Below are 18,878 nucleotides of genomic sequence, written 5' to 3' on the forward strand. Positions count from 1 at the left end.
CAGAATAACACATAGAAACATTATGGGAAAGACATTTTAAATGTGTTTCCATGGAAAAGCAAGTATAGTGAATGAATTATCTGAAAGTGAAAAATCCCCAATTGTTCCAAAGTTTATAACTCCAGATCAGGCTAATTCTTATAGTCCAGGGTAGAAGGGCGGCGATCCCCGGATTTATTCTATATGTCTCTCCATTACATCTGTGGAATAGTCTGGAGGAAAAAACACTGGGTTATTTTTGAAGTACGGGTCCTTCTTCCTACATACTGACCTCAGGATTTTCAGACGATTTGATTGGTCTTGGTTTATCCGTTTGATGAGTTGATGTCGAAATACGGAAAGCCCTCTCAATCATGATGCCAGTTCTGAAGTTATCAGACCAGTAGGAGCACCGTCCTACTGGTCAATGTTGAGTGGATGTGGATACACAGGTTGTAACTGTGTGTGTGTGCTTGCCTTTGACAGTGTGTGTAAAAGTGGCCAGTGGGCCTGCACAGAGAAGAACTGTCCAGGACGTTGCTCCGTGGAGGGAGGATCCCATGTCAACACTTTTGATGGGAAGGTCTTCACCTTCCACGGAGACTGCTCCTACGTCATGGCTCAGGTACACCACATCAACCTCACCACACTGCCACTATGGCAGCACATCTGTACCATGGCTAGTGGAAGAACATGAATCAACCACAAGGATGCCAAGACCTATCATGCCAACATTATGTTTGGAAAATCTTAAACCTTCTATGGTAAAACTCCCATTAAACCTCAATTATTGCACCACAGTCACAGTTCGAATGAGTGCTGTGATCAATGATACACTTTTATAACTGCAGATACAACCAAGTGTATATCTAGTGCATTAATTATTAACATACACATTAACATTATGTATGTTTATGTAGCAACATCACAGGTAGCAAATTTCCTTCCTAAAGTGTTGTGTCTTGTTTTGCATTGCAGAACTCTAAAGGATCATCTTACACCGTGCTGGTGGACCTGGTGAATTGCGGTCTATCTTCCAGCAAGACCTGCCTCAGAGGCGTCACTCTGGCTCTATACAGTCAGACTGTGGTAAGCTTGCACATACACAACCACTCAAACATATATAATATATACAATTCATTATGTCAACAGTCACATTGTTATCGTCTAAACTCTCCTCAAATTTATAGATTGTCAAAATCCAGTCATCAGGACAGCTCTATGTGAACAACATGTTGTCCCAGCTTCCACTTTTCACGCGTGAGTTTCTACACACAAAGACAGACAGAGACAGACAGACAGACAGACAGAGGGAGACAGAGAGACAGAGAGAACGAGAGAAAGAGAGACAGAAAGACAGAGAGACAGAGAGACAGAGAGAACGAGAGAAAGAAGAGATAGAAGCTGGAAGTAACACTCACTTACAGAAAGCCTTCTGGGGCAGGGGATAGTCCAGCCAATGGCGGTAAGGCAACTCTACTACTCTTCCCATTGTGGTAATTTATCTGCAAAAACTAAACTTTTTCCGGAGACTTTCAGCTTACTTAAGCTTTCAGCCTCATTATGCCGCACTCACGTGGAATTCCTGTTATTTTCCCTTACACTACAGAATCTCTGCAAAGTCAACAAAGCAAGCTCTGAATGTGAATAAGCATATAAAGTGCAGAAGATGAACATAATGTAACAAGCAGATAAGAATCTAGACTGATACTCCAGCTAACTTGTGCCCACTTCTCTTCTTTTTTGTTTGGTGCAGAGGACATCAAAGCCTTCATGCCGTCCTCCTTCTACATCATCGTTGACACCACGGTGGGCATACAGGTGATGGTCCAGCTGTCTCCTGTAATGCAGGTTTTTATCACGACTCACCCCTCACTCAAAGGAACCACGAGCGGTACGTCTCAACTGTTTCATTTTAATGTACGGAAAATGTTCACTAATACTACAAGTTGTGGTCCAAGTGATTTTACAACATTTCCTGATTTTGAGATGATTTACTAGGTCACTGACACTTTCTTTGTAAATTGGAGGCATTCTGGTGTTAACTTACCACAGGGGTGCCCAATATGTCGATCGTATACGTGCGATCTTACCTAAGGTAATGTGGGTAATGTGGGACGGTAGGAAGGTAATGTTAGTAGATCGCATGGCATTCCAAAAAAAAAAAAAAAGTTAGCATATCTTTAAATACCCGACACCGGCAAGTGTGCTGGCAACAGCCACATTCGGCCTCGGCAACAGCTACACTCGGCCTCGGCACACTCGGCCTCGGCACACCCCCCGTTGGAGAGGTAGATCACTTACACTTTGTCTTTTTAAAAAAAGTAGCTCCCAAGCTGAAAAAGTGTGGGCACCCCTGACTTACCATATATCATTGATTGCACCCTTGCGCTGTTCGCAACATACAGAAAAACATCAGCAATGTAGTTAGGAGGTAAAAGATCACTGCAGGATATCTTTAAATGCTCACTTCATCCCGACAGGCTTGTGTGGGAACTTCAACAACATCATGATGGACGACTTCAAGGTCAGGAGTGGGCTGGTGGAAGGTACAGCTACGGCCTTCGCCAACTCATGGAAGACCAAGCCCAGCTGCCCCGATATCAAACCAGTGTATGGACACCCCTGCTCCCAGGGCATCAGCAAAGGTACTGGTGGCTGTCCTCTATAAGTATGGTGTGGCAAACCACGTCTGTGACGTCATTGGCTAGCTACTCATTTTCCAGCTGTGATGAAGAATTGCTCCATGCTAAATTTCATAGTTAGTTCCAAATAACACAGAACATGAAAAATAATTATCCCTGACCAATGTTCCCTCTAAGCTGCGCGTGTGCGCAATTGCGCACTACTCGCACAGATGTTGCTCACAGTGGTCCTCAGTGTGCTCAAGCTTGTGTGTATGCCCAGACACATGAAAAATTAGAGGGAACATTGTCCCTAACGTACCATGCCAATGCATAACAGTGGACTGTTTAGTAACGACTTTCTACGTGTTTCTGTATCTCAGAAAGCTACGCCAAGTTCTGGTGCTCAAAAATATCAGATCCCGCCGGAGTGTTTGCGACCTGCCACTCAGTCATCAGCCCCACTGTGTACAAAGAGGTAAGTGTATGAATGCTGTGTAGTGAAACGCATGTTCGCTCTGTCCGTGTCTGCGCGCTCACACTGTCTCCTTCACAGAACTGCATGTATGACAGCTGCAACTGTGAGAATAGCGAGGCGAGCATGTGTGCTGCAGTCTCCTCCTACGTCTTCGCATGCTCAGCTGTGGGCATCCACATCACTGGCTGGAGAGACACCATCTGTGGTGAGTGACACGGATCACAACAGCATCCGGCCTCATATCAATAACATATCAACTGATAAGAAGTTGGTGATAGCTGTGTGACTGCATTTAATCCGACATTTTGCCAACAAAGAATCCAGAAATACAGAACAAAGTCATTCAAAAACTCATTTGCGACAGAAAGCTAAACGGGGGGAGTCACCTAGCCACGGTATACCAGTCCTGGCACTCTATCGGTCAGGAAAGTGAAGTAACTGGCTCTCTCTAAAATATATTTTGGTTGTAAAATACTAAATCCATACTTAAGAGAACCTGGGGTCCTGCCCTTCACATTAAAGGGGGAATAGGGGGCTACAAGACGTTTTGATGTCACCTGATGCAATTCCTTTGTACTGACATTTTCAATCTGCTGTTTTGTTTTATGAATTATCTCTGATATCCCCAAAAAGCCACAATCAGGATTATCAACAGACAAATAACTCTTTTTTGTTTGCTCAGTTTGCTCAGATTATGCAGATATACATGCTTCATACTTTTTGTCTCCCAGGCAAATTCAGTGCCACATGTCCGTCTGACACGGTGTACGGCTACAAAATGACCCACTGTGGTCGTACCTGTCGCTCGCTCGGCCAGACCGATTATTCGTGCCAGGTCAGCTCCACCAGCGTGGATGGCTGTGGTTGTGCCAAGGGAACCTACATGAATGACAAGGGCACATGCGTGCCCAGCTCCAGCTGTCCCTGCTACGAGAAGGACACAATCATTCCCAGTGGACAGGTTGTAAAAAGAGACAGCTCCTCATGGTAAATACTGCGTGGAATACCATCTTCACTCACTAAATGTGACATATTCATACTGCTGATCAATTTCACAGAGAATTTTACAATTCTCGGTTTTTATACACACACACACATTGACAGACATCTTAGCCCACATTTGTTACATATAGTATGTTTCATTAGTTTATTAGTCAGGGTAACACTGACCACGCTTCCATGTGTACATGAAACTAGGTTACTTAAGTCAAATTGAGAGATTTCTTTCAAATCTGTAACAGCTATTAAGGAACAGGGTCAAATCATGATTTCTCATTCATGCTCCCACAGCATCTGCAGAAATGGAATCCTCAGCTGCCCAGGAAAACAACAAGGTACATACTAATGTCGACCAAAATAGCTGTGTGAGACCTCGGTTTGGTCAAGCTTGTTCTACAATTCAAATTGAATAACAAATTGATTCAAATTGAATCGTAGAACGACACATATATTTGTAGAATAACACATATATGTTAAAAATTTAACATAAGAGTGTCTCAGTTTTCACTATTTCAGGCCATTCTAACTTCTTCATACTATTAGGAGCAGAAACCATTCAAACATTTTTCAGGCCCTCGGGCTTCAATCTTTTAGGCATCTCATCAGGATTTGGCAACAATTTCCGGCAATGCAATCACAGCGCATTCTCTTCAGGATATGCATTTCCAGTTATTATTCTTATTTAACACATTTCCTTTGGGTTTTGTTTCACTCAGCGTCCCCGATGTGCACCGCCCCCATGGTTTACTTTGACTGCTCCAAGGCTCAACCTGGAACCAAGGGCGCTGAGTGTCAGAAGAGCTGCAACAACCTGGATATGACTTGTGTAAATACAGACTATCACACACACATAATAAGCTGTAGTGGGACACAAGCACAGACCCGCAATCTAGCTCATTTGTTCTTTTCTGCTTCTGTTTTGCTGGGATGCAGATCAGCACAGGTTGCACATCAGGCTGCATCTGTCCCAAAGGCTTGGTGTCAAACGGCAAAGGAGGATGCATCAAGGAGTCCAGCTGTCCGTGTATACACAACGGGAAAGAATACCAGCCTGGACAGACACTCACTGTAGACTGCAACACCTGGTTTGTACACACGTGCCTCACACATTATGTACACAGTTATATGGTAGATAAGCACCAGTGGTGGAAAAAGTACCTTGAAGTAAAGTAAAAGAAGTGATATCAGCCATTTGAAAAAATACTTATAATAATAATGGACGCACAACAAAAATAAGGAAAACTAACCTCCTTTGCACGAGATTAACAAAGTCCATTTGTTTATGCCAAATTCAACATAAGTATGACTTCTGCAAGACGTTTGGAAAACAGTGACCTCAATTTCAGTAAAACTAGCAAATACAGAAAAGGCTAGTTTATACAGTGGATCAGATGTAAACAAAAGCTCAGCTCAGAATGTGAGAAATCCACTAATGGGAACAATAGGATTTACCAAGACAGCTTTATGCATTTCAAAGTGTTTGTAATATGTATGTGTGTGTATGTGTGTGTAGCTATTGCAGAAACAGGAAGTTTATCTGTACCACCAACGTCTGTGATGCGGTTTGTGGAATCTATGGAGACGGTCACTATGTTACATTTGATGAGAAGAGGTTTGACTTCAACGGACAGTGTGAATACACACTCCTGCAGGTACAGTGGCTGCTGAGCACCTTCCTCTTCATCAAGCTGAGGAAGATGAGAACATATAGAGGCAGGTTGAGGAAGTTGTACACTGAGCATTTTGTGTCCCTCGGTTCTTCCTCAGGATTTTTGTGGTAGTGCTCAGAACAGCGGAACCTTCAGAATAATCACAGAGAACGTTCCCTGCGGAACCACAGGAACTACCTGCTCCAAGACCATCAAGATCTTCCTTGGGGTAAACAACACAGCCAAACTCTAAATCAACTCATCAAACTAATACTTAAGCATGCAGTATTTCATAATGAGGATGGCCATTGTCGGCATCTTTGATTTGCAAAGGTGCCAAAAGGTTGCAATGTCTGATAATAGCGTATAATGTGTCTGTTAAACAATCAAGTGAAATAACAGTCATATCAACTATGAGCATGTCAAATGCTCAAAGCTTACAGCATAACAGCTCCTTGTTAATGTTTAGAAATATTTCCTACAAAATAAAGCTTAAAAGTAATTTCCTTTTCCAGTCATATACATCAAAGTACTTGAAATATTTACATATTGTCTTAAAATGACTTTAGTCTATTGGTCATTCAATGTAATTGAAATTGTTGCTTATTTGTTGTTGATACCTACAGGACAATGAGTTCCAGTTTAAAGATGGAGGCTTGCAGGTGATAAAGGGCAGCGTCCAGGTGTTCCCCACTCAGCTGCGAAAGATGGGCGTGTACTTGGTGCTGACATTGAAGCCAGGACTTGTCCTCATGTGGGATACAAAGACGAGTCTGTTCGTTAAGCTCAGCCAAAAATACCAGGTACACAGCTTGTGATTGCAAGAATCAATACAAATTCAACTCATTATGAAATTCACATTTGAGATTCTTGGTGACATTTGAAATTGTTATTTGCAAACAAAGCTTTATTTTTGCTTTGCAAGTAAAGTCAATCAAGCTGATGTCAAATTAAAATACAATTACACTAAAAATTAAAGTACAGTTTGAATTGATGTGACCTGGATTTCAGACAAATGTACCATCACTGGTAGCATCAGGATCACTCAGAAATCAAAGGTTGAGGATTTTTTTAATTTACAGTCATTTAGCTAGACGCTTTTATCCAAAGCGACTTACAACACACACAATTGAAATCTTTCTTGCACCCCCTCATATCAGACACACACAAACACATGCATTACAGAGGGGGTGCAGGGCAGCCATTTACGGCACCCATAGAGCAGTTGGGGGTTTCGGTGCCTTGCTCAGGGGCACCTCGGCAGTGCCCTGGAGGCAAACTGGCAACTCACCAGCTACCAGTCCACTTACTTGACCGAGGAGAGAATCATTTAATGACGAGACATATATGGACCAAACAAAACACAAGGGAAACGGAAAGGAGACAAATGCTGGAGCGCGAACGTCTCAGGGTAAATGAGGAAATAAATACAGGAAACACAGAAATACAGATGAATAGGTAACAGGAGAAACAGAGACAAGGGCAACCAAAGTAACAAAGGTAGCAGTACAAAACATTGACAAACCAGAACAGGATCAGAATAAGAAGGAGTATATCACAATTATGAACCAGAACCAGGGAACAAGAGACTTGAAACAGGCAGATAAACGCAAATCAGTGGAAAGAACAAGGAGTGTGAATATACAATGAGCAACAAGGAAGTGAGGATCAGGTGAGGGGAAAATGGAAAAAAGGGAAACTAAACAGACACAGGTGAAACCAATGTGCAACAATCAAGGAACACAAGGACAGGAAGTAAATTAAGAGGAAACATAGTGGGAGATGATTACAAAATAAAATAGTAAAAACCAACACATCCCGCAACACAAACAAAATAGTCCATAACAATTACACTGGACTGACCCAAACTATAATTGTGTAATTTTGATGACCACAAACATGTACTTAGTGTCATTGCATTCCTCTGCCTCAGGGTAAAGTCTGCGGTCTGTGTGGAAATAACGATGGCAACAGTAAGAATGACTTCACCACACGCTCCCACGAAACTGTAGCTAGTGCTCTAGATTTTGGGAACAGTTGGAAGGTTTCCAGCAGTTGTCCCAACGCCAAGCAGATCAAAGACCCCTGCACCTCCAACCCATACCGGGCAGCCTGGTCCCAGAAACAGTGCAGCATCATCACCAGCGTCAACTTCAAAGATTGTCATACACAGGTAACTATGGCAATAGCAAACAAACTAATGTTTATAGATTATATACACCAACATTTACAATACTTTTTTCATTTCTGAAATCATGACAGCATCAACTTGATGATTGAAGCCCATATCGAAAGCTTGCAGAAGGAAACATGCTGTTACTACTGTCATTCTTTAATGATTTAGTAGATTTAGTAAACTCTGAGACTGACATTTTTTTTTAGAAAAAAGCATGGATTTATATCATAACTTAACCTAAGTAATGACGTCTCAAATCTGTCTCCATAAAAAGTTTCCTTTAGGTGTTTTGTGCTTTCATTTCAGTGTTTGTGTAAATGTGACCTTTATTGGTGAAGTTCTGGTGGTTTCTAGCAGCCTGGTCCAGAGTAGAGACTTGGCCTCTCAGTGCTTATATCTTTTCCTATGCAACTCTGCGATGTACTAGAATGTATATGTACTGTATAATTTATTTACTTAACCGTTTAAATACCAAAGCAGGATCTCTAGCAGTAGCATTTCTCTCATCTGGAGCTGCATCATCATAGATAAAACCTGAAAACAGTGTAGAGTTCATATTAGGTCTTATTTTCTTCAGAGCTATTTGATTGACATGTGTTCAACTTGTACTAATCGATTAACAAATGCCTAACTGTTTAAGGTTGACCCCGCTCCATACTTTCAATCATGTGTGAGAGACTCGTGTGCTTGTGACTCCGGTGGGGATTGTGAGTGTTTCTGCACAGCTGTGGCTGCCTATGCCAAAGCTTGTAATGATGCTGGATCCTGTATCAGATGGAGAACTCCAAAGATCTGCCGTAAGTTTCATTTTGCAGTTTCAGTGCTGATTGTTAAATCATTCAATTATCGTAAGACTTATTTAGCATGAAAAACTATTTTGTTAAAAATGTTGACAAATCGAAATGTAGTTCCATAATGCATGGTGCATAATCAGATTTTACAAAGAAGTCCGTCCAAGGTTACCACCTCATTCAGTGGTGACCTTTTTGACCCTCTGGTCACCATGTTGGGCCAGAACAGACACTGAAAAACTAGACAGTATTTAGCTCGATAGCTCTGAAGTATTTTAGTTAACTTAATAAAATGAAACAAAAAATAAGCCGATACAAATTAAAACAAATATACGATTTTTTACTTGTTTCTTGCAGCTATTTTCTGTGACTACTATAACAGTAAAAATAGCTGCTTGTGGCACTACAAACCTTGTGGAGCTGATTGCATGAAGACATGTCGGAATCCATCAGGAAAGTGCTCCAACCTCATCCTTGCCCCGGAAGGTACAGTGGCCAAAAACAGCACCAGCTTCAGTAACTACTACTATGGCCCAGTTTGTGTAGACAAATGAAGGCCAAACGCTGTTGTGTCTGTTTTGAATGAGTTTCTCAACCACCTCTCTTGTTATGCAAAAAAAATTGCAGTTAAACTACACATGCAAGGGGAGGTGTTTATACCACAAGTACTCTTTATGCAGGTCTTTCCACTGCCTAGAAAGAGACATCAAAAAAAGTTTGGTTGGTTCAGGTTCACTAAGGATCACACTTTTTATTGCAGAACATTAAACTTCTCTGTTTTTGCACATGAACTCTTCATATGTACACTACTTTTAAGTAATTGTGAGGGAATGTGAGGATAATGCAATCTTGGTTTCAACATCATCCACCTCACTTTCATACTGATGTATAGGTAGCAGTTAAAGTTATCTAAAAAATATCTAGTTTTCTGAAATATAAAAAAGGGTTGCTGGATAGAATGAGCACCGATTCTGTAAAATGCTGTAAGGGTTTCATTTGACACAGGAACTGCTATATCTGTATTTCAGCTCAGGTTCCTCACAATGCTATGATGGTTTTGCAGGCTGCTATCCAAATTGTCCTTCTACCAAGCCCTACTTTGATGAAGACACCATGAAGTGTGTTCCTTGGAACAAGTGTGGCTGCTACGACGACAAAGGCAAACATTTCAGCCTTGGAGAAAAAACTTCATGTAGAAATTGTTACAACTGGTGGGTTTCATACAAAGCCTTTGTCTATTGGATTGATTGTTGATTGATGCAAAATACTTTCCTCTGGTAAAATTTCAGACATTGTAGGTTTTAATGGGAAATACAAGGAAAAAACATTTAAACTGTGGCTATAGATAAAACCTTTTGTTGTTGAGTCACTCCCAGAGTACATGATGTAAACGAAAAGTTAACTGGCTTTCCAAGACACATCAAAACATCAAGCACAATTGACAGTGACCGTTTCCTTGGGGGCTTTCATTGTTGGAAAAATGTAAGTGAGGGTAATTCATACTTGTAGCATCATAAATCAAAAACAGATGAGTTATCATTAGTTTTTACCTTTAAATGTGTATAGTTGAAGATCATATTGTGCATTTAGCTTTTAAGTATGATACTATTGTATCCACTGGCCTCCAAAATCAGTTTTATCCAAAAGCAGGTGCTGCAAAATGAAAATAATCTGTAGAATGTAATCTGAAATGTACTATTTAATTACACTGTTATGCATTCTAAAGTGATTCATGACATGACAATTTTATTAGTTGGTATCATAATAACACATGTTGAGTTCCTTCACCTGGGATAATAACACATTTCTTTCTGCTTTACAGCTCCTGTACAATGTCCGGAATAAGCTGCAACTATGATGTGAAGAGTAAGACCATATGAAAACTCTGTTCTCTCATATCTATAGAACCAATATTTAACTGACTTGCTTAATGATTGTCTTCTGAATCCACAGCTTGTACCTGCTTTATCAATGGAAAGACTTATCCATATGGTGCAACCATCTACAACACTATGGATGGGCTTGGTCACTGTATCACAGCTCAGTGTGGAACCAATGGCACCATAACCAGGAACATGTACTCGTGCAAAAACATCACTCCAAGTCCTACAACTACCCCATTCACATTCAGCACAGGTATGACAATGTTGAACACAAAGCACTTTTCTCTCTTTCTACTATTTTTTAATCAGTATTGGACATGACATGGTGATGGTGAAACCCAATATATTGACAATGTGACAGAATTTCACCCAGCTTAACACACAAATGCTTTATGCAAAACAGCAGAATACAACCAAGAGCTTCATAGATATAGAGATCAGCCCAGCCCTCTGTTACTTTAGATAAGTATAGGTTAGATACTGGAGGTGGCGCTTGGTGGAAAGAAAGTTTGGTAACAAGGTGACCCAGCACTAATGACAAAGTTTGTAATTGGGCTCTTTAATGTAGCATGGGTCAAAAGGACCTCTTAGTCGGGAAGTATTCCATGCGTTGAGGAAGCTACTCAACCTGTCACAGACGGGTTGGAAGAGTTTCCTAACTAAATTGTTTGATAAAAGTAGTACAGAAGCCAAAATTCTAAAAATTAAAAACATATATATTTTATATAACATAATATATTACACCTTAACAACACTTAAATATTCACAAAATGAAATGTCTAATTTTATCACAGATTTTGTGACTACTTCATCACAATTCACCACAACTGCTGCCAGAATAACAACTAAACCTGTAATAACAACCACAACACCTGGGGCCACTGAAGCCCCAGGAACCACTGTTGTATCAACTTCTGTAGGTACCACTACAACTGGTGCACCGACAACAACCACTATGACCAGACCCATTGTGACAACAAAGCCACCAAAAGCAGAAACCACTGTCCCACCGACAACCTCTACTACAGTTGTTGTTGAACCCACAACCACTGCACCTGTGATGAAAACAACTCATCCAGTAAAAACCATAACTTCTGTTGGTACCACTACAACTGGTGCACCGACAACAACTATGAAGGCAACTACAACCAGACCCATTGTGACAACAAAGCCACCAAAAGCAGAAACCACTGTCCCACCGACAACCTCTACTACAGTTGTTGTTGAACCCACAACCACCGCACCTGTGATGACAACAACTCATCCAGTAAAAACCACAACTTCTGTTGGTACCACTACAACTGGTGCACCGGCAACAACTATGAAGGCAACTACAACCAGACCCATTGTGACAACAAAGCTACCAAAAGAAATAACCACTGGCCCAGCAATAACCTCTACTACAGTTGTTCAACCCATACCCACTGCACTTGTGGTGACAACAGCACGTCCAGTAAAAACCACACCTTCTGTTGGTACCACTACAACTGGTGCACCTACAACAACTATGAAGGCAGCAACCACCTCCATTAGCCCAGTAACAGAGACTCTTCCAGTTAGCACAACTGTGTATACACCAACATACACAGTACTTACCAGAAAAAGAACTACAAGCACACAACAAACTAGTCCACAAGTTGTTATTACAACATTGCCACCACTTACCACAACCAGCTTGCATTCCTGTGTTGTAAATGGAACTTCATATAATCCAGGTATGTCATTCTTTTATTTTTGTACTCTTTTCTTTGTTGTTGGATTTTTTGTCATTTTAAACAATTCCTTTATATTGACAAAAACCCCCACAAAAAAATAGAATAGAATCCCTTTTTCCATTTTAATTTTGTGTCTGTGTTAGGCGGTTACTACTGTATCATTTCTTTATTTCTACAGGAGACCTGATCTACAATGCCACTGATGGTTCAGGTTGGTGTTATGTTGCATATTGCAGTTCGACTTATAAAATCGTGAAAAAGTCCAAGCCATGTGGTACAACATTGCCACCCAGCACAACTGTTACTGCAACCCCAACTCCTACCACATTGCCGGCTACAACTACTCTGGACTGTACCCATGTGAAGCCACCAAGAAAGGTGTGATATATTAAATGTGTTTTCCCCAGAAGGATTACAACTCGTTTTGAAATTTTGCAAAGACTACATACTTTACATTGTGTATCCACTTTTAGAATGGGGAGTCCTGGAAGGTTGACAAATGCACCACAGCAAAATGCACCAATGGCAAAGTCACAAAGAAAAGTGCTAAGTGTGCCAAAGTCCAAAAACCAATCTGTGCCAATGGACGCAAGGTTGTAAAGGTCTATGATGACAGTGGCTGCTGCTTCCACTATGGATGTGAATGTGAGTTGACAGATGTAAACCTACATTTTGTTACATTTACATGTTATTTCTTATACATTCATATACAAAATTACTATAAATAAACTATAAACTATAAATGATGGTTGACTGTATGGCGTACTCATACATGGTTGCTTTTATTCTACAGGCTTGTGCAGTGTCTGGGGAGACTCTCACTTTATGACATTTGATGGAAAATCCTACGATTTCAAGAAGCACTCCTCATTCTACCTGGTTAAAGAGATCATCCCTAAATATAAGCTGACCATTATACTGACAATGAATGAATGTAGCGCCCCAAACAATACATCCTGTACTAAGTCTCTACTTGTTCGTTTCCAAACCTATGGAATAATCCTGACTCAGGTCAAAACATCAGGAAAAACCACTAATCAGGTATTTAACTCGTCAAGACATACTGTATCAGGGGTAATTCATTACAGAAAAACCACAATAACTACACAGTATCATTCAAAATAAATGCCAAGGTAATTGAAGCTCATTCATAAATCCTCCCTTTGAGCATCAGTGTCCCATTACTGACAAATTGTTGTAAGGTGCAGCCAAGGTGAAAGCAAATCAAAATCATTCATTCGCAGTCCAAGCTAAATGAGCAGATCAACAAAGGAAACCTAAGTCCCTTTAGAGCTCTGCATTTTAATAGGGGAGCTACAGAATGCTGCATCTGTATCCAGACCCTATTTGAAGTCCCAGCAAAGCACAGAGTTTACAGCTTGTAGAAAAGGCCCAGTCAAAGTAGAATATGAGATCAGATCAAATCTTCCAGTTAAATAAGAAAATCGATCACAAACACTGAAAAAAAGCAAAAACTTCACCTGATGTTATACCAATGAAATTTAATCAAATTGAAATGTCTGTGACTCAAATACAGTTGTAACAGATCTGTAGATGCAAACACTAAAACATGTTGCATTAAAAATTAATGCAACATGTCAAATCTGGCACTGTTTTATGAATTACCCCTAATGTTTGCTGTTTTAATGTCAGTTTGTTGTTTCATTCATGATGTGATTGGCCTGCACTGTATTGTGGTTATATTATTCTCTCCGTCTCTCTTTCCCTCATCTCTGTCTTACATGTTGTTTCCTAGTGCACTGTGACTGTTTGTGTTTATTGCTTTGCATGCTTTATTGTACAATTTTTTAATCCCACTGGAAGTTCCTTTCTCCCAAGGTTTCTTCCTTTTTCTTTACACATTAAGGTTTTCTCTGCTGTGGGCCTGTAAAGCCCTTTGTGATTGTATGTGTGTGTATTGTATTGCATGTGATATTGGGCTATAGAAAGGACGTTGACTTCACTTGAATTAATGCTACCGATGTGACGTTTTGTGGTTGAGTTGGAAATGCTGATGTGTCTGATTCATCATTTCTCTCGTTTTTGTCTCGTCCTCCTTCAGGTGTTTGTAAATAACAAACGCATCTATCCTGCCTTCCGCAATTCTGCCATTCGTCTCACCAGCACTGATTTGGTGATCACTTTGGAGATACCAAAGATCAGTGCTAAAGTGGTTTATAGTGGATCCTCCTTCACCATTGACATTCCTTATTCCCTGTTCAATGGTAAAACTGAAGGACAGTGTGGTGAGTTATCATTAATCTTTAATGTGTGAAAGAAATTGAACTGCATGAGACATCTCTACTATTACTGAAGTATAGTTTCAAGGTTTTAATCCACCTTTGAAAGTTCTCTTGAAACAATAAAATATATTGCTTGTGCTCCATCCAGCACCTCCTCCAGACTGACCACATTCATTTACATGCAAACTTCAGCTATGTCAGTTGTGAACATCTGTAATTACACTCAATGTCTGGGGTTCAGCTTGCCCATTTATTATCCTGCTCCTCCCTTCTCAGGTACCTGTGACAAATCCCCGGCTAATGACTGCCGTAATCCCAATGGCCAGGTAGAAAACTGTACAGAAACTGCAGGCAAGTGGATTTTTCACAGCCCACCACATACTACCACACCAACCCCAACAACAACTACAGGAGTCTCCACCACAGCCCCCCCTTTAACCACCACAGGACCCATGTGTGAGCCTGCCATCTGTAAGATCCTGAAGAGCAGGTGAGAGAACAACTAGATACTGTAAATGTATTGATGTTTCCATTGGTTTGGTCTGCCCCACTGCCAGTAGAGTTGAAGCAAAAGTTATGAACCAATTTTCATGAAACTGGGTGGGCAAGGTTAACCACTTTTACATTTTGGCCCATAACCTTTCAATCACAAGTAAAACCCTGAGCTGTCTTTTTTTGTCTCTTTCTACAATGTTGGGTCAAAGATTTTATCTTCTTCTTTTTCAAAAAAGATAAAACTTTGCTGTAGTTGGCTGCCAAACTTGAGTGGTTGTAGCCTTTTCTTCCAAAAGTGCTGTACACTTGTAAATTAATTACCTAATTATACAATATTATGTCTTGTAGTCTGTCTATTGTGACCAAACGTGGTGTCAATCACTACTACTAAAACATTAAACATCGTCTATTAATCAAATTCAAGCCTAAAAGATGATTTTCAGTCAATTTTTCTCAGATGTATCAAAATACTTAACATGTGGATTGCAGGGTTATTTTAGCCCTATCCAGGCCATTTGTATGCCACACTCTGGTCACAATCTATACACAATCTATATTTCTTTTTTGTCCCCTCTAGTGTTTTTGCACCATGCTTCTCAGCTGTATCCCCAGAACCATACATTAAGACCTGCAAGTCGCACATTTGCAATGGTGGCAATAACACCTGTTCTAGCCTCGAAGCATATGCCGCTCAGTGCTCCAATGCAGGAGTCTGTGTCAACTGGAGGAACGCCACCAAGGGGCAGTGCGGTAAGATTCACATCATGGAAACGGTTCAGAACTAAGTGTGTTAAATGTCCGACGATGAAGCAGTGTGTGAGACAAAACTGAAACTCAGGACTTTGTTGAATTGTCAGATAGTACTAGAAACAAAGTTACAAAGTCATGTCACATAACATTGTGACAACGGTAAAAATGTTCTAAAGTCTTTGTAAATGGTGGTTTGCGTCTCTGCATTTTGTTTGGGGGTAACAAAACACAAACAAAGACAAAGACTCTCGGGAGCTCATCTGCATTCACTTCTGACGTGAACAAAAAAAAAAAGTCCATATCAGAACCCATCAACCCATCTGCGTTTCCCTTTGGGGAAACGCAGATGGGTTCAGCTGGTTTAAATAGAATAGATACTCATATGTAAACGCAATATCAAGATCATTTGTATCTTTTTGAATATTTGCTCTACAATTTGTAATAATTAAAAATGGCTATATACGGTAATACATCACAATTTATACATGAACAGCTGTGGATTAAGAACATCCTCTCAGAGGAGAACATGGGTAAAGGGGAGAAGTTGGGTGCAACCAGAAATTGCAGGAGGTAGTGTAATTATGTCAAGTAGTGTGCATATGAAGGACCTCCTTATGTGTGCTCAGCAGTGATATTTTTGACTGGAGCCTCTAAATGTGTACAAACTGATTTCCATCTTACAGAACACAAATGTGCAAGCAACAAGGTTTACATGGCCTGTGGCCCAGCTGTGGAGCCGACATGTAACGACAGGTAAAACATAATATAGTAGTAGCAGTAGTAGTAGTAGAAGGAGTAGTAGAAGGAGTACTAGTAGTAATATTGTCATTCTTGCTCATGATAATACAATGATGGAAAAAAAAACCATTCCAAACCTTTTAATTTTTACAGTTCAGCTGTTTTATGGCAAGATAAATTATTCACCACCATTTTAATTTTCTTTATCAGGTACAACAAGCTGTTCAAGGCAACTTCGAAGCCTGTCACTAAGGCAACTTCGAAGCCTGTCACTAAGGCAACTTTGAAGCCTGTCACTAAGTCATCCAACACTAGGGAGGGTTGCTTCTGTGCTAAAGGCACCACCCTGTTCAACACAGTCTACAAAGAGTGTGTGAAAGAGTGTGGTAAGATGAGATGCTTAAGAGAACAGCAAACTTTGGTGTGTCTTGTGAAATATTTTTATTTACAAGTCTATTTCAATTTCAGGTTGTGTTGGACCTGATGGAAAACCCAAACAGGTGAGAACCCCTGCCTGAAACATGCTTTCCTGCAAGGTACTATGGGCTGCATTTGACAACTTTATGCTGTTCTTCTCTTTATCTCAGCCTGGGGAAAAATGGACAGTCAACTGCAAATCGTGCATGTGTGACCGGGATTCCATGAGTATCCACTGTTTGCCTATCCAGTGCCCTATAACACCCGGTCTCAATTGCAGCAAGCTGGGCGAGAAACTGGTGACCAAAACAGAGAAATGCTGCCAGAAACAGTCCTGTGGTCAGTTTCACAATTGTTTGTAATTGTTTTTAAGAAGAGGCAAAGAGATGGAAAACTTACTGATGTTCCTTCCAAAGCTCTTGACTCAAAAGTAAGGTTTTGAGTTAGTTAGTTTTAATGTTTGATCATTTAACCTACAACAGGGGTCAGCAACCTGTGGCTTTGCCATCTGCAGTGGCTTTTGACTAAAACTATGTATTAAATATTATAAAATATTACAAAATTTTCAATTTCATCTATTGTTGTTAAAGTCCATTTTACTCTTTATTCTCCAATTGTAAAAAAAAATCCGCAAAAAAGAGCAAATGTACTTGTAGAAACAGATCAAATCTCCAAACCTTCAGACAGGTCCAGTATACACACTGAACACAGTGATTCAGTGTTCAGTATGTTTTGATTTAGCATGAAAAAACTGAGATTCCAATCTGTCCTGGTGAAGTTAAAGTCGTTTCTAACAGCCTCATCCCGAGAAGAGCACACCATCAGCTCTGTTTACCAGTACTCCAGTATATTCTTACATGTCTGAAGCAAAAATAACAAGCATCCAAATATTGAGCATTCTCTCTTCCTTTTTCCCCAACAGAATGTGATGTTAAGCTTTGTCCCCCAGCAATCACCACCTGTCAACTTGGGTTCAAGCTCAAGGTCACCAAGAAGACTGATGACTGCTGCACAACATATGAGTGTGGTATGTGAATCAAACAAGTATCAACTAAGCGCAATCTGATGATGTTAAATCATTTGGGGGAGTTGTCGTCTTGGAAAAGGAAGATTCCTGGTTCAACTACTGGAGGCTGTCATAGTATTGTTGAGCAAGACAATGAACCACTATCTATTCCTGATGTGCAAGTTGCCCCCTGCGATCAGTGTGTGAATTTTCCTCTTTAAAGCGCCTCAATTACTTTTTTTTGTTTTCTTAATTTATCCATCGTTATGCACTGTAGCATTCAGGAAATTTTGAAGAGTACATTTCCTTATTAAAAATGCTTCTTTAGGACAGAAAGAAAAGCATGAATATGGAGAGGTGGGATATTTTGGGCCTGATTGCATCATGTGGTGGTGAGTATCACATGATTGAGTATCACATCAGTTACAGGACACACCTAAATTAATGATCAAACACTACCATAGATGTTAACCTGTGTTAAACTCCTCTCTTTTGTTTCTGCAGTTCCTAAAGGTGTATGTGTCTACGACATGACTGAGTTCATGGTAAGAACACAAAAAACAGTCAACAATTCTGTCTCAGAGCCCTTCTGCAGTGATAATCTAAATGAAACCTTTTTTGCACCATTGAATTTGTCAGTCATGGCAAATTCACTGATATTTAGACATTTCAAATTTCAGTAATCTTCGATCAAACACTTTTTAAAACACACAAATTGAACTGAACTCTTGAACTAAAATATAATGTTCATGTGTGTTCCTTAGCCTGGTTCCAAGATTCCAACACCAGCACTACCATCTGCAAGACCAATGCAAGCACCAGTAAGGCCAACAAGAGCAGGACCATCCGGCCCTGGGAAACCATCTGGAACAACTGCAGGACCATCTGGACCAGGTCTACCATTAGGAACAAGGGCAGGACCATCTGGACCAGGT

At 40.4% G+C, this 18,878-nt stretch overlaps 1 protein-coding gene across 1 annotated transcript; it reads left to right on the forward strand.

The window, feature by feature from the left end:
- Positions 1–184: 184 nt before the first annotated feature.
- Positions 185–18,162, forward strand: LOC143004593 (mucin-5B-like). The gene is made up of 32 exons (XM_076155604.1): positions 185–604; positions 958–1,068; positions 1,170–1,239; positions 1,736–1,873; positions 2,463–2,627; positions 2,987–3,081; positions 3,160–3,286; positions 3,813–4,068; positions 4,372–4,415; positions 4,797–4,906; positions 5,014–5,165; positions 5,594–5,732; positions 5,848–5,958; positions 6,356–6,532; positions 7,663–7,902; positions 8,546–8,702; positions 9,054–9,182; positions 9,760–9,907; positions 10,519–10,562; positions 10,650–10,832; positions 11,467–12,294; positions 12,473–12,672; positions 12,768–12,939; positions 13,088–13,335; positions 14,357–14,540; positions 14,814–15,027; positions 15,610–15,782; positions 16,466–16,535; positions 16,731–16,906; positions 16,989–17,020; positions 17,108–17,276; positions 17,860–18,162. Exons 1-32 carry the CDS (start codon positions 407–409, stop codon positions 17,970–17,972), a joined length of 5,373 nt encoding a protein of 1,790 aa, XP_076011719.1. The 5' UTR covers positions 185–406; the 3' UTR covers positions 17,973–18,162.
- The last annotated feature ends 716 nt before the right edge of the window (positions 18,163–18,878 follow it).

The sequence above is a fragment of the Genypterus blacodes genome, unplaced genomic scaffold (assembly GCF_046128005.1).
Source record: "Genypterus blacodes isolate CSIRO-AG114 ecotype Tasmania unplaced genomic scaffold, CSIRO-AGI_Gbla_v1 ptg000067l_1, whole genome shotgun sequence".
Taxonomy (NCBI): Eukaryota; Metazoa; Chordata; class Actinopteri; order Ophidiiformes; family Ophidiidae; genus Genypterus; species Genypterus blacodes.

Bases quoted from the DNA above. Each gene is read 5' to 3' on its own strand.
- LOC143004593 (XM_076155604.1), top strand. From the start codon at position 407: ATGTTGAGTGGATGTGGATACACAGGTTGTAACTGTGTGTGTGTGCTT. The intron at 15,783-16,465 runs GTAAGATTCACA...TCCATCTTACAG, and splicing joins CGCCACCAAGGGGCAGTGCG to AACACAAATGTGCAAGCAAC. The intron at 17,277-17,859 runs GTCAGTTTCACA...TTTCCCCAACAG, and splicing joins CTGCCAGAAACAGTCCTGTG to AATGTGATGTTAAGCTTTGT.